The sequence below is a fragment of the Mustela lutreola genome, chromosome 14 (genome assembly GCF_030435805.1).
Source record: "Mustela lutreola isolate mMusLut2 chromosome 14, mMusLut2.pri, whole genome shotgun sequence".
NCBI classification, from domain to species: Eukaryota; Metazoa; Chordata; class Mammalia; order Carnivora; family Mustelidae; genus Mustela; species Mustela lutreola.
This window is the reverse complement of record NC_081303.1, coordinates 7,852,208-7,875,922: the sequence shown is the minus strand read 5'-3', so window position 1 is coordinate 7,875,922 and position 23,715 is coordinate 7,852,208. Positions and strand designations below refer to the sequence as shown.

The 23,715-nt window shown below is 42.4% G+C and overlaps 1 protein-coding gene across 5 annotated transcripts in view; it reads left to right on the top strand.

The window, feature by feature from the left end:
* The window catches only part of PLD5 (phospholipase D family member 5), a 396,874-nt gene that overhangs the window by 211,807 nt on the left and 161,352 nt on the right, over positions 1 to 23,715 (top strand). For all 5 annotated transcript variants that reach the window (XM_059144973.1, XM_059144976.1, XM_059144974.1 and 2 more), the window contains one exon: positions 14,285 to 14,396. In XM_059144973.1, the coding sequence (XP_059000956.1) occupies positions 14,285 to 14,396 (112 nt within the window). The remainder of the gene's footprint in view (positions 1 to 14,284; positions 14,397 to 23,715) is intronic.

The following is a 23,715-nucleotide window of genomic DNA, read 5'->3' as shown; positions in this document are numbered from 1 at the left end:
GTGTGATTGCTAATTTATGGGCTAGGGTAGTGGGGATTTATGAAATCAAGACTGTTTGGGAAAAGCCAGGAAATGTGATGATTTCAGAACTACCTGCTTCATTGGGGGGAAAAAAAATCCCTGTTCTCTGCAAGTTTGTTGTCCGAAACCAAATGAAATAATTAATGGGCTGCAGCGTCTGAATCTTTGAGATGCTTTTATATGGAATCAGTTAGTTACTTGTCTACCGTGTGTCACGATTGCCAATTCATGGTACGTTACAATTAATTTTGAAAAATCCTGATTTAAAAAAAATGGGGTGGTATTTGCTCAATTTAGTGGTACCACAAATGAAAGTTGGGGGAGCCATGGGTCGTTTGGGAGAGTTCAAGCCAGGATCCTATCTCTACACCGTAGGTAGTAGGCAGAAGGAAGAGGTGAGTGAGGAGGGAGTGGCTCAGGTTCCTTTTTATCTACTTATCCACTGTGTGACCTTGAGTAAGATGCTGAACTTTAGGCCTCAGTTTCCTCATCAGCAAGACCAGGGGCCCAGAGCCTGCCTTGGCTGCTGTGTAGATTGCACTAGTTAATGTATGTAAGAGCATAGAACAGTGGCCATTTTACTACGTGTTTGTTAAGCTCACGAATGTTACTCACGTGCACACTGTAGCTCCAGCTCAAATCAGTTTGATTTTACTAACAGATAATGAATTTGTCTTCTATGCTTTATGCTCTGCTGGAAACCGGGATGGGTCCATCAAATTGAAAGAGAAACCATTTCTAAAAATGTGAAGCTCTGGGTAGACAAGAAGGATTATGCAAATTATCTTTAAATATACAACTGTAGATTTCATTTATTAAGTACGTTAAGTACATTTATTAAATAAATTTCACTTGTTAAGTACAAAATCACAAACACACAAACACACAGTCTTGCTTCTGTCCATCTGCTCATGCACACCTGTGTATGATATCTCAAATTTTGAACCCAGAAGAAGCCATGTGGTCTTCTCAAACCTGTGGCCACTTCTGATTTTTGCTGATTGATCAATTGGTTGGTTTTCTGCTCCTTGTTTTGGTTTTAAATGGAAGATCCCTACACCCAGGCAACACTGTGAGATCTCACCTTGATGTTGATGGGACGCGTTCTGTCTGGACCAGGGTATTGCAGCCGAGTGTGACTTGGTTGGTCCCTCCTGTAGCCTTCTCTTTCCTTGCTAGCGGTATTCCTCCTGATGGACTAAAGATGTGTGCTGACCAACAGCCAAGGACTTTTGTTGTACCTAACTTAGAGACCTCTTCCTTGTCCCGTTGGTTTCACAGCCATGTTCGTAGCTGGTTCCTAAATGGTATTATTAGAATCACTGTATGATTCAAGCTGTCCCAGGAAACCTGTCGTCCGAAGGGGTCAGCTAGGGCTCTGTGCTCTCTACATCTCTTCCATTCTTCCTGTCTTTCTCACTCCTCCTGTCCCAAAGTGGGTCCATTCCCTTCCTAAGTAGTGAAGGAGGCTTCATTCATTCATTCCTCATGCAGACAGTCAGCGTCCACCGTCAGCAACACAGGGGTATTTCTGGAACCAGGAGAATTCTGTTTTTGTCAGGGTCACTCCCATGTAAAAGTCAGAAAAGGACCCAGTACTTTTGCAGCCTCATCATAATGTTTAATTGGAATTTTTTTTTCTGAATTTTTTTGTAGTCTAGGGAAAAATCACAGCAGTTCCTGCTTTTCATTTTGTCTTAAAGGAGATGAGCATGGTTGGTGGAGGCTGGATTCTTTAAGTGATTAAAATTCTTTGAGACTGTTGGCAATTAAGAAATTGGTGTATTGTAATTAGTAGGTTGGCGTGAGGCAGCCAGAGAAAACAGAATCTTCTGTTACTACCTGGAAAACACACATTTCATCCTTTGTTCTGTTGTGGAACTGGGGGCTTGCTTGCATTTCTACTATATGATGGCCAACTTCTTGCTATCTTTTTTTTTTTTTTTTTAAGCAGGGATATAGGGAAAAATAAGACATGTGTAAATTAATGAATACAAAATTAGGATGCATGCTAATGTTCTGTTAGTTGGCTCAGTTTAGAATTCATTATTTTGTTTATTTTCAGTTCTCAGGGTTTGGTTCTGTAGAAAAGGCACCCAAGCAGCATTCCTCAGGAGACTCCTCTGGGAGGACTGCAGGGTTTGGCACCAAAGGCGTCTGATGTGCCCTGTAGTTTAGTACCTGTGGCCACACTGGGCAAAGGTCATAACTTATCCAATCCTCAATTAACTCATCTATAAAATGGGTATAATAATGCCAGTCTCCTTTGATGGCTCTATAAATCTGATTTAGATCATGTTTATAAAAGAACAGATAATGGAGCTCATAAAAGAGAGTTGCTGTTTTCATTTTTATTTTTGTTTTTCTGGTGAAGGGCAGTTAGTTTCAAATTTACTTCAAATTTACCTTGCTTTCTGTGTCATCTGAGAGCAGGAATAACTTTATGCTGTCCATCAAGCTCTCAACTTCTGTTAAAGGAGGTTCAGGATGTAGGTAAAGGAGGAAGAAAGAGAAATGTGCATATTTTCAGGGAGATCTTACCCTCCGGTCCCAGGAGGGCAGTTTTCAACCATGACTACCTGTCAGCATTACCAGGAGTGCTTCTAGAACATACTGATGCTCGGGCCACCCCCAGACACTTAGGTTAGAGGATCTGAAGAGGGGCTCAGGCTTTGATACTTTTTAAAAAGAGGACTTGGAAGCCAGGATTGAGTATCCCTGTTTTAAAACCACCCTAGCCCAATAAAGTGTCTGGTTCTTGTAGATTTCACAGCAGGCCCACACTGGTTCCTTCCCATCTGGTCTGTGGACCCAGTTTTCTCTGTTTCAGTTTAACCCTGTTTGTCCCACTTGTTCTCTCCGCAATGATATAAAATGGTGGCAGCTTCTACTGTAATATTCCTCACCTTCCTGGTCTCTGGAACATGTGTCATGTATTATTACTGTAGCTTTATTGTCTAGCATGTGGCTTGGAAGAGAAGGGAGCCCAGTGATTGCTTTGAGCTTTGAAACCGTAAATTCCTCTCCAGCCCTCACATCTCTAGGCTAAATATGATTTCAGTCAAGCTCCTGGTATGCGGTGTCAGCATGAAAATAGCACAACCTGATGGAAAGGGTGTCTCTTTTTTGCAAAATAGCGTCTCTTCCCTGTTCCACAAAATCAACACTCAGCAGAAGCTTACAAATTAGGATGCAAAGTCAAATGAGCAAAGGTCCGTACCCACTGTGGAACTCAAAAGTTGAGTGAAGGAGATGGAGAAATGGGTGACGAGAGCGCAGAGAGATAGAACAGCAGTTGGAGCCAGCAGTGAGCAGGCTGGGAAGGCTGTCCTCGGTTGGCTCTTGGTGGCTCAGTGAGCTCTCCGGCTCCTGTGGCTTCTGGTTCTCCCTCAGTGTTGCTCTTTCCTGGTAAATTCCTGCTGCTTCCCTGTGCTTCTGTGCCCCCATCTGTTGAGCGATCCTAATTATGCTCTTGCTTGCTTTCCAATATATTTCCAAGGGAAATCATCATTCTCATATAAACTCATAAGCGCTATGATTAGCAAGAGTTTAACCTCTTTGATTCTTTTTAAATCCAATCATATAGGCATGAATAAATCATGAACCCCAAGATACTCTTCCCAGTTATTTGGATTAAATAATGATTTTTCTTTTTAAGTGGTCTTATCTTAGATTTGCTCACCTAAATTCTTGCCTAAATGTCTCTCTAGACCTTCTTGCTGAGCTTCCAGGGTCCCATTGGCCAATTTATGTTTTTGCAACTTTTTTTGAAAAATCATGAGTTGGATTTTTCTCCCTCATTATAATAGTAATAGCATCGCACTATAGAAAATTTAAAACTAGGGAAATGATGAGAAAAACACAATCCACCATGGAACCATCAACAAAACTTTTTTTTAAGTTTGATATTTTATGCGTAATTACATACCTATACTCCTATGTATCTTGATTTTGAATTTAACATTACACCATAAGCACCTTTATATTATTTTAACATTTTAAACCTTATTTTAAATTGGCTGCATGATATGCAGGGTAGTGAATTAAATTGACGTAGCTCTTTCCTCTTGGACTTGCTATCTATTTTTTGATCCTTCTTTTCCTGAAGAACTTCCACTGCAGGAAATACCTTTGTGCAAAACATTTTCTTTTTGCTCGTTAACTTGGGATCCTTTCTCATAAGTGGGGGCAGAGGGCTACGGAGGTGAAGCTGCTTCCTTAAGACTGTGGGATTTTCAGGGAGTGTGTAGGGCGCCCTAGTGGTTACGGGCAGGGGCAGTGGGAGTCGTCAGGAGTGAGGACCTAAAGGAAGTCTGCCTTCGTGCAGTGTGGGGCCCTCTACCCACTCAGAACAAGTGATTGGGAAAGAGCTGGAGTGTCAGGCTTATGCCCTTGCCTGTCCCCTCTGCCTTTTCTGAAGCCGAGAGTGCTGACCAGCTGTGCCAGCCACCTGCTTCCAGACATGGCTGACCGTGCCTCCAGAGTGACCTCACCCACCTCCCCTTTGCAGCTAGAGGTGATGCTGGAGCGCTCCACCCCCCCCCCACCCCAAAAGCTACATTCTAGTTACTGTAGATCTCCAGCTGCCCAGGTCCCCGTTATAAACCTGCTGCTCCCAATGTGAAGTCCTTGCTGTTTCCTGACCTGTTATTGGCAACATGAGCTTATTCACTCTGCTGTCTGCATCTCTCTGCCCTGGATAGGGGTGGCTGTGTTCCTGCCCACGGGACGCATAACTGTGCTCACTGTCATTAGGCAAATCCTGATGAGTAACTGTTCAGAATAATGAAGCTCCTGAGTGGGATGGAACCTGGATTAATGAGTGGCCTCGGCTTGCAGGCCTGCCTAGCAGATCCTCTCGCTAGTGGCGGCCAGTGAGCCTTGTTGCTCATTGCCCACAAGGCGGGCATTCTCTAAGATGCTGGACATGTGGCACTGCCTGACTTCCCAAAGCTGTGATTTATCCCCGACTTCAGGATGCTTATGAACTCCTGTGCAGGCCACCACTTTCTCGCTTTGGATAAGGAATTCCGTGTTCCACAGCCATGTTGAGAGAGCTTCTGGAGCCTCTGGCCACATTCCCTGGCTCTACTGTCTCCCTCCGAGCCCAAGCCTAGCCATGGAGCTCATCACTGTGCTCTCCCATAAATGCCTGAGATCTTCTCATTTTTCCGATTATCTTGGACACGCTCTGTCCCAGTCCACATTATCTCCCACTGGACCGTGCACCAACCTGATTCCCCATTCAGCCTCCAGCCCTGCCCTATACTAGTCCTTCTCCAATTTGTCATCAGGATTTTATTGATTTTTAATGATTTATTTATTTTAGAGCATGCGTGAGTTGGGGGAGGAGGGGCAGAAGAAGAGCATCTTCAAACAGGCTCCACACCCAGTGCAGAGCCCAAAGCGGGGCTGGATCTCATGACCCTGGGATCACGACCTGAGCAAAACCAAGTCTGATGCTTAACCAGCTGAGCCACCCAGGTGCCCTAGAGGTTTCTTTTAGAGCAGAAAAACAGAACTTCAGTTACATTCTTTGCTATGTAAGATCCCTCAGATCCACGGAGCTTTCCAGACTGGGTCCAAATTACATCCAGGTTTACAAGAACCTCCTACTTCGCACTCAGACCTGGACCACTTTTTCTTGCCTTCCTTCCTTTGGCAAACTCTCCCTGTGTGCCCTAGGCTGGGTTATCAGTGCCCCTGTCACATTGTCCCCAGGCCTGTAACTCCTACACCCTGACATCTGACACACTGGGCTCCATTTAATTACTTATCATTTATTTCCAGCACTTATGAAGGTCCCTGACCCTTAGCAAAACCCAGTGAATGTGTTAAATGAAATTGCTTTAAACACCCTTCTCTCAGTTCTGGGCCTCCTTTTATTTGAGAATAATAGCTGATGCTGGGAAATAGACAAGAAAATGACATATCTTTGCTTATATTCCTGGCAGACTTTGTATATTTCAGTAATTATAGTAAGTAAATAAAATTTCAGTTAAGTTTTTTTTTTTTTTTTTTTTTTTAAAGATTTTATTTATTTATTTGACAGAGAGAAATCACAAGTAGTCGGAGAGGCAGGCAGAGAGAGAGAGACGGAAGCAGGCTCCCTGCTGAGCAGAGAGCCCGATGCGGGACTCGATCCCAGGACCCTGAGATCATGACCTGAGCCGAAGGCAGCGGCTTAACCCACTGAGCCACCCAGGCGCCCTCAGTTAAGTTTTTTAATTAAAAAAAAGAAAACTCAGCAAATACAGTACTGAAACTTTCAGTAAATATAGAGAGTAAATAAGAGATCAGTCTTGTAGATAATCAAACTAATTGGTTAAATAAAAAGCTAGGAAATTGAGTCCAGAGGGGATCCACGTATATGTGGTTTTATGTCTTAAATCATAAAGAAAAAAAATCAAGGGAAGTATATTGCTTTGAAAGGACATTGTGGCTTACAGTAAATCCTAGTCTTGTTTTCTCGTGACTGGATCATCACTTGCTTAGTATCTTTAATCAGTCCTTTGAAACTTTGATTTAAACTTTCTGTGCACATATAGACACATGTACATGTATGTGCACGGGCAGATAACAGCATCCCTAAGACACAAAGTCTCTTTCTCTCTCTCTCTTTCTCACAAACACGCACACGCACATTCTGGTGCTTATGTTAGGATTAGGGATTGGGGAATGCATTCTAGGTGGGATTGCTGAGTGGAAGACAGCAATGTCAGAGTACCCTTTCCCCCAGTCGCCAACAGGAGTCAAGGTTGCCACTCCTAAGTTGTTTCCCATCTCCTGAGTACACAGCTCCCCACATTTCTTCTTGTTGGGCTTCCCATGAAGCATCTCTTCACATCTGCCAGCCTGACTTTGCCCAGATTTGATTAGGCTTTTGGCTTTTCCTAATTTTTAATATTTTTTGTAGAGTACACCCACTAACCCTTCCCCTCTTGTCTGCATGGCAAATATTTTATTCCAGAATTTTACTGTTTTTCATTTAGTTGGTGGTATCTTTTGCAATATAAATTTTTTTGTCTTTTGTAACTCTGTATATCTTGTATCGCTTCTATGTAGCTAATTTGTATATTAGTTTCGAGGCCCCGCAAAGTGCCACAGACAGGTGGCTTAGAACAGCAAAAATTCATTTCGTCCCAGTTCTGGAGGTTCCGAGTCTGTGATCTCTTTCCCTGGGCTGAGACCTAGGTGTCACCAGAGCTGTGCTCCCCCCAGAGACTCCTGCAGCCTCCACTACTGGGGGGATTATACTTCCCACCCCTTCCTGCATGTGGCAGCTGCCAGTGTACCCTCGTGTCACTTGCTGCTGTGTCCCTCCAGTCTTCAAGGCTGCCATCCTTGAATACCTCTGCTCTGTCTTCATGTACCCATCTCCGCAAGGGGTGGCCATTCCCTTCTGCCTCTCTCCTACAAGTACTGCTTGTGTCTAGGGCCCTCTTCAGTGATCTAGGATAATCTCATCTCCAGGTCTTTAATCATCCCTGTGAAGATCCTATTTCGAAAGAAGGTAAAACTTACATCCTCCAGGTGAGGACGTGACATCTTGGGGGGGGAGGCATTATTTAGCCTCCTGTAACTAAGCTAAAGTTCTCCCTACTTGTACTATGTACAAGACTGTACATGAATAGTTTTTTCTTGAAAGGGTTGGTATGATTTTTGGTTTTGCTTTTATTTTGTCAGGGTTTAAGATTTTATTTATTTGGGAGAGTGAGCAGAATGAGACAGTATGTACTGTGTTGAGGGAGCAGCAGAGGGAGAGGGAGAAGCAGACTCCCTACTGAGTGGGGAGCCCAATGCTAGGCTTGATCCCAAGACCTTGGGATCATGACCTGAACCCAAGGAAGATGCTTAACTGACTGAGCCACCCAGGTGCTCTTGTTTTTGTTTTTATTGTTTTGTTTTGTTTTAAAAGACTGACTTACTCATTTGAGAGAGAGAGAGTGGGCAATTGAGTGGGGGGAGGAGCAGAGGGAGAGAGAGAATCCCAAGCAGACTCCCCATGGAACATCAGCCCAAGCTCTTGGGGCTCAATCTCATGACCCAAGATCATGACCTGGGCTGAAACCAAGAGTCAGATGCTTACCCGACTGATCCAGCCAGGTGCCCCAGTATTGCTATGTTTTTATTCTGCCTGAAACATACTTTTCTCTGTGGTGTAATATAAGGATCCTTTCACTTAGGCCAGATTAAACTACTTGATCTTTTTCAGACTGAGTTAAAATCACACCTTTATTATTGATAGAATTGTGTGTATACCATTTTTGGATCTTCTCTTCCCTTATCTGTTTATTCCTGTGCTTCTAACCATGTTGATATGATTACTGTGACTTTGTAATTTTTTTTTTAAAGATTTTATTTATTTATTTGACAGATAGAGATCACAGGTAGGCAGAGAGGCAGGCAGAGAGAGGAGGAAGCAGGCTCCCTGCTGAGCAGAGAGCCCAAGGCGGGGCTCGATCCTAAGACCCTGAGATCATGACCTGAGCCGAAGGCAGAGGCTTAACCCTCTGAGCCACCCCGGCGCCCTGTAATTTTTTTTTTTTATAATGCTGAAGGCATGTACACTTGTGAATTTCTCTGACACCAGATACTGCCTTCATTTCATGGCTTTGCTGTGAAGTTCTCCACTATTTATAGCTTTCTAGAGAATATAGAAATTCACTTTTCTTTTCTCCTGTGATGCACAGATGATCTAAGAGTGAGTTTTTAAATTTTCAAGTAGATATGATGTGTTTTATGTGTCACGCGTTAATGGTCTATTTCTCATTTTCTTAAATTATGAGTAAAGAGTGAAGCTGGTAGAACATCTCCCCGCAACTGGTTTTCTTGGGTTTTTCTTTAACAGCCGTTACAGAACAGATTTTTATAATGTTCTCAGGACAGACCGTCGCTTGGAGGGATTTGATATATAGAATGAGAAATATGTATAAATGTAGACACATAATCAAGTTTACTGATAATATTCAATTTTCATATATTCTCATTTATCCCTTATTAGATCTACCCCCTTTTTGAGAGACCTATTTTGAAGCATTATATTGTGGTTGTGTTTTAATTGCATTACTCTTAGCTTTTGCTTTACATATTTTGCTGCTGTGTTGTTTGGCACATACCAGTCGATAGCTGTCACTGCTCCATAAATCGTGCCACAACAGAATAAGGCCATGCTCTTTCCCATCTAGTACTTTTAAGCCCTCCTAACTCTTACTCTAATTTTTACTGAGATTCTTTGTCCTGTTGGCTGCAGATCAGTGTTCCTCGGCTTCTTTTCACTCTCACCTTAATAAGGAGACTTCTTACACATTTTTTTCCCTAAATCTACCACCCTGTGAGATTGTAATACCACAGATACATTGTGTGTTTGTTGTATTTATATACATGTCTTATTTATAGAATAAACTTACACACAAACCAATGCAATCCCTTCTTTAAAAATTTATTTATTTATTTATTTATTTATTTGATAGAGAGATCACAAGTAGGCAGAGAGGCAGGCAGAGAGAGAGGAATGGGGAAGCAGGCTTCCTGCTGAGCAGAGAGCCCAATGCGGGGCTCAATCCCAGGACCCTGAGACCATGACCCGAGCCAAAGGCAGAAGCTTAACCCACTGAGCCACCCAGGCGCCCCAACACAATCCCTTTCAAATAATAGTGCTTCCCACTGAAAATCACGTAATAGGTTCTCAGTACAACAGTAGAACTTCCCTTGTAATGTGTCTGTCCTATTTCAAGAATCCTTCTGTAGCAGCTACGTCAAACACATACCATTTTCTCCTGTTCATCACGTGTTCTCCCTTTCATCCTCCTCAGTGATGGGTAGTATTATTTACAGTCTGATTAGAGACTTTCCTTGAATATGTTCCTCATATGGGTCATGTAGGTAATACAGTCTCTAAAAGAGATTTTACTGTATATATCTGCAAATATTTCTTTCTTCCTTTTTTTTTTTTTTTGACCCTGGCAGGTAAAATCTGAGTAAAACATTTGCTTGTTCTAGTTTATTCCTTTTTTTTTTTTTTTTTAAGATTTTTATTTATTTATTTGACAGAGAGAAATCACAAGTAGTCGGAGAGGCAGGCAGAGAGAGAGAGACAGAGAGAGAGAGAGAGAAGCAGGCTCCCCGCTGAGCAGAGAGCCTGATGCGGGACTTGATCCCAGGACCCTGAGATCATGACCCAAGCCGAAGGCAGCGGCTTAACCCACTGAGCCACCCAGGCGCCCCTGTTCTAGTTTATTCTTTATCGGAGTCTGTGGCCACCCTGTACTGGCTTAATGCTGCAGGTGACTGGCTCCTGCCCATCGGATCCATTTTGCTCGGGAGGTAGCTTGTTTTGTTCTGTTTTGTTTTGTTTTTGGCCATAAGTTTGTAAGAATTCCTCTTTCTCCTTGGTATTGATCGATTGCATCGACTGTGCCTAGATGGGTCTTTCTGCACTGCATTGCCTTCATCCTTCAGTTATCTTTTCAACAGGTAGATTTAGGCCTTTCCTAGTGGGACAGTTTCTCTTCTGTTACTTGAAAGCTTATTCTTTCTGCCTCTTGTTTTCTTCCAACACATCTATTAGCCATGTGTTATATATCCTTGATTTATCTATCACCCTTTTCTTCCCTATTACCCTTAGGTTTCTGTGTGCATGCCCCTCTGTGCTTTGAAATATTTCTTCCGTTAGATCTTCAAGCTGTAATTTGGGTCTCGACAGTGGCCTTGCTGTTCTTTAATTATACTTCTAATTTAATTCTAAAATCGTTAGAGTGTTAGTCCCAGCCAGACTTATCTGTCTTTGCATATAACAACGTTGTGTTTTAGCTCCAGTTCCATATTCTCCAGTAGCCTGTCTCGTCAGGTGCTTACTGTGTTCAAGCGTCTTCTCTCTTATTGGGCCCCTTACATGCATCTATATTTGACTTTATCAGATTATTAGTGGCTTCTTCCTTTTAGGTGAAGAAGGGGCAGTATTAGGTGGTTAACTAGTCCTCCCCCCCCCCCCCACCCCCGTACTTCATACTCCAACCCCTAGGCAGTCTGCTTGGGCTTAATCGGCTTAAATTGCTCAACGCACCTCAACCACTGACTATCTTCAAGATGATTTATTTAACTTGGAAATTTTGCCTAATGTTTCTCATCAGAAAGAGCACATTTTTAAGTTAGTTGACCCTTGGGGGCATCTGGGTTACTCAGTCATTAAGAGTCTGCCTTTGGCTCAGGTCCTCATCCTGGGGTCCTAGGATGGAGCCCTGCATAGGGCTCCCAGCTCCACAGGGAGTCTGCTACTTCCGCCCTGCTTGTGTTCTCTCTCGCTTTCTCTTTCCCTCTGTCAAATAAATAAATAAAATCTTAAAAAAAAAAATTAGCTGACCCTTGAACAACATGGGGATTAACGGGGGATAACCCACTGCATAGTCAAAAATCTGCATGAAACTTTTGACTCCCCAAAACTTGATACTGATAGCCTCCTGTTGACCAGAGCCTGACTGATAACAGAAAGAGCCAACTAACACATACTTTGTATGTTAGATGTACATTAACGTAAGCTAAGAAAATATGTTAATTAAGAAGATGCTAAGGCTGGGAAAACATTTTTACAGGACTACCCTGATTGTTGAAAAAGAAAAAAAATCTGCATATAAGTGGACCCATGCAGCTCAAACTCCTGTCGTTCAGGAGTTTCTGATGTTTAAAAACCAAAGAGGTTTTTGTATTCCTTTATGAAAACTCAGCGAGAGGATTTAACTCAGCAGTGAAGCCCTCAGAGGAGATCTCTCTCAGTGTTTCATACTCTCTGTGCTTCATACTTTTGTTACTACATTCCGAATGTCTTATCAAAAATGTGCAGATAGGAAGGTAAGACACTGTAAACAGGGGAGAACTTCACCAACCCAGGCCCAAGTTCATTACAGTAAGTACTATAATTAACAATTTTAAGAATCCTTGGGGTAAGTCATCAGCACGTACTAACAGGAAAAATTAGCTTTATTTAATGACAGTCTGCCAGTATCTGTGAACTTGGGAGTTTCTATTTTCATCTATGTTTGAGAGCTCTGGTCTTCATTTTAAATCTCACAAAAATAACATAGTGGGAATCAATTTAAGGCACACAGCCAGAAATACAGATAGGTTAGAAGATCTCTTATATTTCACTGGTGCAAGATCTATTGTTAACTAAGAGCAGGGGGAAAAAAAAACATGCATTCGTGTAAAAACTGTGGCTTATTACCGGTGGAGTCTCCCAAAACACAACGCACATAAGCCTTTTCTCTGTGTGAAGGGAAGAATACAGGCAGTTTGACCGTGAGGCTGGGCTCCAGAAATCTGGGCCATGCAGACATCCCCAAGCCTCCAAGGGTGTGTGACAAGATTACAGTCCGCAAGTCCATGGGGTACCAGAGCTGACGAGGAAGGCTGTGTTGGTGATAATCCCGCAGGAGAACCACAGCTCCCCGCCACCTGGCTATCCTTCTCCGCCTCTATCTGAGCCCCTGGCTGCCTGGTACTTCCCGCTCCTGCAGGAAACCTGAAATCCACATAGACCCTGCAATCTACAAGGCGGCTGCTGTTTTCTTTCTTCCCTCCTCTGCCTCTCTGTGTGTTTCTCTCTTGTTCAACAGCCCCCCCCCCAATCTCTTTTAAATAAATTGTGGACACCAGCCTGGTACACTCATTCCACCCCTCCCCAGAACACCTGCTCCTCAGGGAGCCTGCCTCCAGGCTCTGGGTACGGAGTAATTCATGAGCTCCACTTTGGGCACCTTGATTTCCATGCTTAGTTAGAGGAAGGGAGGCTTATGTCCCTGCCATGGGGTGCAGTTCCCACTCCGCCCTCTGGTACTCAGGGATGAGAGAGCACTGGCCATCTGAGGCCCCCGCTCCAGGCCAGCAGGGCTGGATTACACCAAACATTGCCCTCCTGCTACGTGGCCCTAGGACTGTCCTGCCGGCTTGCTCTCCTTACCTCCGAAGTCTCGGACTTGCATCTTTGGCTTCTCTGCTTTCTGAGGCTGAAGTGCAGGAATCCTGCATCCACACCTTCCCTTCCCTCCCATCCTTTGTACCGAATCGTTATTAGTTATTAATGGTCCATCCTTATCAAAGCAGGATAAGACTTTGCCACCTGGGGGCCATGAAGACCAAACCTTATTGCCTGTCCCACCCCGGAAGGCATTTGAGTTTGTGGCTGAATAACAAAGTTCTCCAAAATCAATAAAAGAAGACCAGTTCCTTTTATGACAGGAGAGGGAGTCTGTGAACACACACAAGGGAAAATAACCGAGCTAAGGTTGCTGCCCTCTCACCTGAGACGGTGTAAGTGCTGAGGACCTGCCCCAGCGCAGTGTCCAGGAGATGACGATTTCTTATAAAAATGTAATGCTTGTGAAAATCTTATGTAAGCAAAGCTTTATGTTTTATTTTTTATTTTTATTCCAGTCATTTTTGGGTTGTGCTAGTAATGACAGATGGCTAGGGCAGAGCGTTAGTTGAATTCTGTAAAAAGGGGTTTTAAACCAGAAGGTGAATTCAGGCAAATCACCTATAAGTAGCCGTGACTTTCCTCATCAGAGCTTCCACTGAAAGGATACTTACCTACTACTAATTCCTTTAATTCTCACAAAAAACCTTTTAAAGTACATGTTATTTTTATCTATGTTCTACTGAGGAAGAAGCTAGAGATTAGTGAGAAGAAAAACAGCTTATAAATTGGAAAACCAGCTGGAATCCAGGTCTCTCTAGGCCCAAACACAACTTTATAATAGTCTCTGCTGCCTCTTCCAGTGTAGATAATGTCAGAATGGAAAAGGAAAAGAAGAGTAGATTTGCACTGTAGCATTGAACTTGGAATTGCAGTGATTGTCACTCGGAAAACACAATGTAATCTGTGTTCATGCTACTGCTCCGGTTCTAGAACTGAAAGAATTGTCCACGAACGCTAACTGCTGAAACGCTTCCCTTTGAAAGTTTGAATGAATCGGGGCGCCTGGGTGGCTCAGTGGGTTAAAGCCTCTGCCTTCGGCTCGGGTCATGACCCCACGGTCCTGGGATTGAGCCCCCGCATCGGGCTCTGCTGGGCCGGGAGCCTGCTTCCCTTCCTCCCTCTCTGCCTGCCTCTCTGCCTACTTGTGATCTCTGTCAAATAAATAAATAAAATCTTTAAAAAAAGAATTTGAAGGAATAGTTTTAATTGTTAATACATTTATTTATACCTATCCTAAGTAGCATACTTTAGGTTTTCTGACTTTCCTCATCTCTGAATATTTTTTTCTAGGGTCAACGTCTTTTTGAAAAGTTGCTCCAACTGACTTCACAAAATATTGAAATCAAGCTAGTGAGTGATGTGACCGCCGACTCAAAGGTATTAGAAGCCTTGAGATCAAAGGGTAAGGCCAAGGTCTCTGCGCTACTCTAGCCCCTGGGTGGGGGGGGGTTCCCTGAGGACAGCTCTCATTCTGCCTAAAATAATACGTGATTTCTTGATGGTCAGCCCATTGCATGAAGTTCACTTCTTGTTTCTCCTTTGAAAAATAACCCAATTAAAGCCTATAAATGAGAGACCTAATTAATCAATACTACTGGGAGGTTTTAAATAGTGTTGTTGCGTATTGGTTGTTGCAAAATAATCTACTAGGCATTAAAGGATAATTAACTAGAAAGAAGACTCTTTCCCTCTCTGAACATTGCAATGATAGGATTCAAGAGCCACTTCTCATTCGAACAAACATTGGATTTCTGTTTTTCTCTTGCCCTTCAAATGGAAGTCCTCCTCATGCCCCAACTTCTTTTAAAACATTATAGTCAGATTTTAAAACATTATAAAACTGTGAAACCCAAGTAATTCCACAGAGAATATCATTCACAGGCCACTTTGTGATTTGTCTCCAAATCCCACAAAGACCTGGAGGAATCCTTAGGAAATAACTTCCTTGACTTTGCTGTGTCTTCACTAACACAACTGTTCCTTCCAAATACTTCTCACGGGTTTATCAGAATGTTGGCCGTGTATTTTACTACTGGAGCTGTAAGCCTCTGAATGGAAATGGCAGGTGTGGGCCCATGAAAATGCTCACGCTACCAGGTGTCCCCAGGAGAAGACGAGGCTTTGGCCCCAGGGAGCAGCGTTGCGTCTCCTGTGTGTGCTATTTAAACATGCTGGGCGGTGTTGCTTGTTATCTTCCCTGGATTATTAAGTGAAAACACTTTCTGAAAAATGTACCAGGCTATGAAGCAAAGGGCTGAGCCCAAGGAGTCTTTCCTTCTGCAAGAGAAAACTTGGAAGCAATAAAACCTAAGGGACGATATAAATACACAGAATACATAACTGTGGTCGGACTCAGGTGTATTGTTTTTTCTGTGCATGGGAAAATCAGGGTAACTTAGGAGCTACAGTTAGGCCTGAAAAGCTTCACTGTGCTTCCTGAGCACAGGATATTTTTGAAACACTAGAAAATACATAGTTCAGTGGATTAATGTGAATTAGAAATGTGTTCTTTTTTTTAATTGTGTTATGTTAGTTACCATACAGTACATCATTAGTTTTTGATGTAGTGTTCCATTATTCATTGTTTGTTTCTCACACCCAGTGTTCTGTGCAATCCGTGCCCTCCTTAATACCCATCACCGGGCTAAGCCATCCGCCCCTCCCCTCCCCTCTGAAACTCTGTTGGTTTCCCGGAGTCCACAGTCTCTTGTGGTTCATCTCCCACTCTGATTTCTCCCCCTTCGTTTTTACCTTCTCCTCTTGTTCTCCATGCTATTTCTTATGTTCCACAAATAACTGCAATCATGTGATAATTTACTTTCTCTGTTTGTTTTATTTTACTCAGCATAATCTCTTCTAATCCCATCCAAGTTGATGCAAAAGTTAGGTATTCATCCTTTCTGATGGCTGCCTAATATTCCATTGTATATATGGACCGCATCTTCTTTTTTTTTTTAATTAAATCTATTTATTTTCAGCATAACAGTATTCATTATTTTTTCACCACACCCAGTGCTCCATGCAATCTGTGCCCTCTATAATACCCACCACCTGGTACCCCGACCTCCCACACCCCCGCCACTTCAAACCCCTCAGATTGTTTTTCAGAGTCCATAGTCTCTCATGGTTCACCTCCCCTTCCAATCTCCCCCAACTCCCTTCTCCTCTCCAACTCCCCATGTCCTCCATGCTATTTGTTATGCTCCACAAGTAAGTGAAACCATATAATAATTGACACTCTCTGCTTGACTTATTTCACTCAGCATAATCTCTTCCAGTCCCGTCCATGTTGCTACAAAAGTTGGGTATTCATCCTTTCTGATGGAGGCATAATACTCCATAGTGTATATGGACCACATCTTCCTTATCTGTTCATCCATTGAAGGGCATCTTGGTTCTTTCCACAGTTTGGTGACCGTGGCCATTGCAGCTATAAACATTGGGGTACGGATGGCCCTTCTTTTCACTACATCTGTATCTTTGGGGTAAATACCCAGTAGTGCAATTGCAGCGTCATAGGGAAGTTCTATTTTTAATTTCTTGAGGAATCTCCACACTGTTCTCCAAAGAGGCTGCACCAACTTGCATTCCCACCAACAGTGTAAGAGGGTTCCCCTTTCTCCACATCCCCTCTAACACCAGTTGTTTCCTGTCTTGTTAATTTTCACCATTCTAACTGGTGTAAGGTGATATCTCAATGTTGTTTTAATTTGAATCTCCCTGAGGGCTAGTGATGATGAACATTTTTTCATGTGTCTGATAGCCATTTGTATGTCTTCATTGGAGAAGTCTCTGTTGATATCTTCTGCCCATTTTTTTAATATGATTGCCTGTTTTGTGTGTGTTGAGTTTGAGGAGTTCATTATAGATCCTGGATATCAACCTTTTGTCTGTACTGGCATTTGCAAATATCTTCTCCCATTCCATGGGTTGCCTCTTTGTTTTTTTGACTGTTTCCTTTGCTGTGCAGAAGCTTTTGATTTTGATGAAGTCCCAAAAGTTTATTTTCGCTTTTGTTTCCTTTGCCTTTGGAGACCTATCTTGAAAGAAGTTGCTGTGGCTGATATCAAAGAGATTACTGCCTATGTTCTCCTCTAGGATTCTGATGGATTCCTATCTCACGTTGAGGTCTTTTATCCATCTTGAGTTTATCTTTGTGTATGGTGTAAGAGAATGGTCGAGTTTCATTCATCTACATATAGCTGCCCAGTTTTCCCAGCACCATTTATTGAAGAGACTGTCTTTTTTCCACTGTATATTTTTTCCCATTTTGTCGAAGATTAATTGACCATAGAGTTGAGGGTCCATATCTGGGCTCTCTACTCTGTTCCACTGTCTATGTGTCTGTTTTTATGCCAGTACCATGCTGTCTTGGTGACCACAGCTTTGTAATAAAGCTTGAAATCAGGTAAAGTGATGCCCCCAGTTTTATTTTTGTTTTTCAACATTTTCTTAGCGATTCGGGGTCTCTTCTGATTCCATACAAATTTCTGGGTTATTTGCTCCAGCTCTTTGAAGAATACCGGTGGAATTTTGATCGGAATGGAATTAAAAGTATAGATTTCTCTAGGCAGTATAGACATTTTAACAATGTTTATTCTTCCAATCCAAGAGCATGGAATGGTCTTCCATCTTTTTGTGTCTTCTTCAATTTCCTTCATGAGTGTTCTGTAGTTCCTCAAGTACAGATCCTTTACCTCTTTGGTTAAGTTTATTCCCAGGTATCTTATGGTTCTTGGTGCTATAGTAAATGGAATCGATTCTCTAATTTCCCTTTCTGTATTTTCATTGTTAGTGTATAAGAAAGCCACTGATTTCTGCACATTGACTTTGTATCCTGCCACTTTGCTGAATTGCTGTATGAGTTCTAGTAGTTTGGGGTGGAGTCTTTTGGGTTTTCCATATAAAGAATCATGTCATCTGCGAAGAGAGAGTTTGATTTCTTCATTGCCAATTTGGATACCTTTTATTTCTCTTTGTTGTCTGATTACTGTTGCTAGGACTTCTAATACTAAGTTGAACAAGAGTGGTGAAAGTGGACATCCTTGTCTTGTTCCTGATCTCACCGGGAAGGCTGCAAGCTTTTTCCCATTGAGGATGATATTTGCTGTGGGTCTTTCATAGATAGATTTTATGAAGTTCAGGAATGTTCCCTCTATCCCTATACTTTGAAGCGTTTTAATCAGGAATGGATGCTGGATTTTGTCAAATGCTTTTTCTGTATCAATTGAGAGGACCATGTGGTTCTTCTCTCTTCTCATATTAATTTGTTGTATCACATTGATTGATTTGCGAATGTTGAACCATCCTTGTAGCCCAGGGATGAATCCCACCTGGTCATGGTGGATAATCTTTTGAATGTGCTGTTGGATCCTGTTTGCTAGGATCTTGTTGAGAATCTTAGCATCCATATTCATCAGTGATATTGGTCTGAAATTCTCCTTTTTAGTAGGGTCTTTGCCTGGTTTGGGGATCAGGGTAATGCTGGCTTAATAGAAAGAGTCTGGAAGTTTTCCTTCTGCTTCAATTTTTTTGAAACAGCTTCAGGAGAATAGGTGTTATTTCTTCTTTGAAAGTTTGGTAGAATTCCCCAGGGAAGCCATCAGGTCCTGGGCTCTTGTTTTTTGGGAGGTTTTTGATCACTGCTTCAATCTCATTACTAGATATCGGTCTATTCAGGTTGTCGATTTCTTCCTGGTTCAATTTTGCGAGTTTATAGTTTTCCAGGAATGCATCCATTTCATCAAGGTTGCTAAGCTTATTGGCATATAACTGTTGATAATAACTTCTGATGATTGTTTCTACTTCCTTGGTGTTAGTTGTGATCTCTCCATTTTCATTCATAATTTTATGAATTTGGGCTTTCTCTCTTTTCTTTTGGATTAATGTGGCCAGTGGCTTATCGATCTTATTGATTCTTTCACAAAACCAACTTCTAGTTTCATTGATATGTTCTACTGTATCTTTGGTTTCTACCTCATTGATCTCAGCTCTAATCTTGATGATTTCCCTTCTTATGTGTGGAGTTGGTTTGATTTGTTGTTGATTCTCCAGTTCTTTAAGGTGTAGAGAAGGCTGCTGTGTGGATTTTTCAATTTTTTTGAGGGAGGCTTGGATGGCTATGTATTTCCCCCTTAGGACTGACTTTGCTGTATCCCATAGGTTTTGGACCGAAGTGTCTTCATTCTCATTGGTTTCCATGAATTGTTTCAGTTCTTTGATCTCCTGGTTGATCCAAGCATTCTTAAGCAAGATGGCCTTTAGCTTCCAGGTGTTTGAGTTCCTTCTGAACTTTTCCTTGTGATTAAGTTCCAGTTTCAAAGCATTGTGATCTGAGAATATGCAGGGAATAATCTCAGTCTTTTGGTATCGGTTGAGTCCTGATTTGTGACCCAGTATGTGGTCTATTCTTGAGAAGGTTCCATGTTTACTTGAGAAGAATGAGTATTCTGTTGTTTTAGGGTTGAATGTTCTGTATATATCTATGAGGTCCATCTGTTCCAATGTGTCATTCAATGCTCTTGTTTCTTTATTGATTTTCTGCTTCAATGGTCTATTTCTGAGAAGAGGCGTGTTAAGATCTCCTACGATTAGTGTATTCATATCAATATGACTCTTTATCTTGATTAACAGTTTTCTTATGTAATTAGCTGCTCCCATATTGGGGGCATAGATATTTACAATTGTTAGATCATCTTGGTGGATAATCCCTTTAAGGATTATGTAGTGTCCTTCTGTATCTCTGACTACAGTCTTTAGTTTAAAATCTAATTTATCTGATATGAGAATCGCTACCCCAGCCTTCTTTTGAGGCCCATTGGCATGAAAGATGCTTCTCCGTCCCTTCACTTTCAGTCTGGGTGTATCTTTAGATTCAAAATGGGTCTCTTGTAGACAACATATGGATGGGTCCTGTCATTTTATCCAATCTGCAACCCTGTGCAGTTTTATGGGCGCATTTAGGCCATTCGCGTTGAGAGTGATTATTGATAGATACGTTTTTATTGACATCAAGTACCTTTGAAGCCTTTCTCTAGACTGTCTCTATATTTCTGTTCAATGCTATTCTTAGGATTTTTCCTCTTTTATAGAACCCCCCCTTAATATTTCCTGCAGTGTTGGCTTGGTGGTTGCATAGTCTTTTAAGCCTTGCCGGTCTGGGAAACTATCTCTCCATCCATTTTGAATGTCAGTCTTGCTGGATAAAGTCTTGGCTGCATGTTCTTCTCATTTAGTGCCCTGAATATATTTTGCCAGCCTTTTCTGGCTTGCCAGGTCTCTTTGGACAGGTCTTATGTTATTCTGATGGGCTTTCCTCTGTAAGTAAGGAGCCTCTTTGCCCTGACGGCTTTCAAGAGATTATACCTACAATTATAATTCCTCAATTTGACTATCAGGTGTCGTGATTTTTTTTTTGGAATGTATAATCTTTGGTGGAGACCTTTGAGCCTCTAGTACATGAACGCTGGTTCTGTTCGCGAGATTGGGAAAATTTTCATGAAGGACTTGTTCCACTATATCTTCTAGACTTCTTTCTTTCTCCTCCCCTTCAGGGATTCCAATAATTCTGAGGTTGGAATGTTTCATGGCATCATTTATTTCCCTGATTCTGTTTTCATGGTTTCTAAGCTGTTTGTTCCAGGCTTCTTCCTGATCCTTTCTCTCTGTTTGTCCTCCAGATCACTAATTCTATATTCTGTCTCAGTTACCCTAGCTTTGAGAGAGTTTAGATTAGATTGGAACTCATTGAGAGCATTGTGAACCTCCTCCCTGGTAGCTTTAAGCTCCGCCCTATTATTGTGAACATCCTGTCTGGTCGCTTTCAGCTCGGCCCTAATCAATTCTGTTTGGTCATCCATGGCTTTCTCCAACCTAGCTATTGCCTGGATAATTGTTAGCCTGAATTCTCTTTCTGACATATTGTCTATGTTGATATCCATTAGCTCTGTTGCAGAAGGTCCATCTTCTGTATTTTTCTTTTGTTGGGCATTCCTCCTCCTCATCATTTTGGTGGGAGATAACTGAACAGATGTAGCTGGATGTATTAACCGTGGTGTAGTCAAGGTGCACCCTGGAACACTTCTGAGCAATCAGGATTCCCCACCCAAATGAGAGACCAAAGAAAAGGAAAAGGAAAAAAAAAGAGTTAGAGAGACAGAAAAGAAAGGGAAGATGGAAGAGAAGGTTCAGCCCAAATGGGCCCCAAGGTAAGATTTATGAAGTAAACAAACAAAAACAGACAAACAAAAAGACTGATAAAAGTATATGACAGAAAAAAATATATATATGCAAATAAAGGAAGAACCTCGTCAAAAAGAACCCCAAGTGTAAGATTTATATACTATCAGGACAAACACAAAAGCACAGAAACACTGGTGTAAGAAAAAGTTGGGAGAGTGGTTATAAATTCTCAGTGTGTGCGAGGAAGGTTGTTTTGATTCTTCCTGGATGTATCTTTTTTTTTTTTTTTCCTGGATGTATCTTGATATCGTTGTTAAAGGAATCAACTTTCCTAAGAGAAAGGGGGATTAAAAATTAGTTTACCTATAGGAGTAGTATTGACTGGGGAAAGGGGATTACTTTGAAGTTTAACTCTATATGAATATTAGAAGATAAAAATAAAAAGGAATAAACTAGACTAAACTAAATTAAAATTTTAAAGAAAGGAATTCAAAAAATAGAAATGCAAAAGAAAAACATAGGTGTATCAAAAAGTTCAGGTTAGAAGGTTATTATGGAATTTGATGTACTGGATAGCTCGCTGTGATGGTTATTAGGTTAAAAAAATTACCTATATATTAAAAAAAAAAAGAACCAGTATAGTGGGAATGAATGAAAAATAAAAGTTTTCCTACGAAGTAGTGGTTGTTCTCTTGTAGTCCTTTATTTTTTTTTCTCTCTTTTTTTTTTTTTTCTTTCTTGGTTTGTTTTCTGGGGGAGGGGACTGCCACGTGGCTTTTCAGTCAATGATGTTCCTGATTTAAGTCTTCCTGCCCCCCTCAAGGGGGTGGGCTCTGAGGAAACTGGTTTTTTTTTTTTTCCCAGGCTTTTGTTCTCTGGCAGGTTTTTATGTTTGTTCACTTTTTTTTTTTCCTCACTTTGACTGCTTTTGATGGTTTTTGTAGTTTTAGAGGAAAACAAACCGCACCCTGATCTCCCTCTCAGAAGCCTCAGTCTGGCTGCAGAGCCCAACTAAGTTCCCCCTTGGCCGCTGGCGGAGCAGGTTCCGAGTCGAGGTCCCTGGGGAGGGAGGATCTTTTGCTTGTACCCAAAACCTCGGCAGCAGCGGCTCTGGGCACCTCCAGACCGCTAGAGAGGTTCCAAGCAGCAGTCGCACACTGAGATTTTCCCGCGGGCCCGGGCTGGGAGTGCCTGGTCTTTCTGGGTCTAAGAGCGTCGGGCTTGCGAGCACCACTTTCAGGGGAGGCTGAGGTTCGTGCGCAGGTCTCAGGCTCTGAGAACGGGGTGCAGGTCCGAGAGCACCAGACTGGGCCTCCACGCACCTCTCTGGGCATAGAGTTTGGTGCAGGCTCTGAAACAATGGCGCGTATCAAAGGGCACCGGCTGGGTCTTTATACCTCTCTCAGGGGAGTATCTCAGACTCTACAGCAGGGCTCTCCCGTTCTGCCCCCTGCATGGCTTCCATCCCCTCACAGGAAATGGACTGCTGGGCTTAGGGACCAAGAGCTGGTTTCTCTGCTGCACTCTCTGTGCCCAGGACAGGGGAGGCTGTCCTGGGACCGGGGACTTAAGCCCCTGTCCCTAGCCGCCCCGATTCCCACAATCTCCCCACCGCGATCCTTTGCTCATTTGGAGTGCTTTCAACCAGTCTCCAAGTTAATGCTTGTCCCCAGACGCAGGGCACCCTCGCTCGGATTGGGGTATGACTTTCCAACCGGTCACCTCTGGTGGCTCCCTCCCCCTTTTGTTTATCTTCCGATATCAGTCCACCGTGCCCACACAGCTTTACCTGCCACTGGCGTCTCCCCCGTAGAGATCCAGACGTGTATAATTCTGATCTCAGTCTGATTTCATGGGTGATTGGAGTTCTTTGGTAGGTAATCAGCTCACTTTGGGGTACAAGTTGAAAAGGCGCCTCCTCCTACTTCCCCGCCATCTTGTCCCCTGGACCGCATCTTCTTTATCCATTCATCTATTGAAGGGCATTTCAGCTCCTTCCACAGTTTGGCGACTGTGGCTATTGCTGCTATGAACATTGGGGTGCATATGGCCCTTCTTTTCACTACAGCTGTATCTTTGGGGTAAATGCCCAGTAGTGCAGTTGCTGGGTCATAGGGTAGCTCTATTTTTTACTTTTTGAGAAACCTCCACACTCTCTTCCAAAGTGTCTGTACCAACTTGCATTCCCACCAACAGTGTAAGAGGACTCTCCTCTCTTCATAACTTCTCCAACATTTGTTGTTTGTTGCCTTTTTGATTTTTGCCATTCTGACTGGTGTAAGGTGGTATCTGGTTTTGATTTGCGTTTTGTTTGATTTGTGATCTTACTTTTCCTGTTTAGAAAACATGAGATTGGGTTCCCACTACCTGAAAATCCACGAGCTGCCACATTTTTAGGAACGGATTACTTTGGGCTAACTCCGAGTGCCTGTATTTGCTGATAAATTTCCCACGGTGTCTACTTCCATACAAACCCACGTCGTGTATATACAACACCTATATACACATAGACACCACATAAGACACAATCACACCCCACA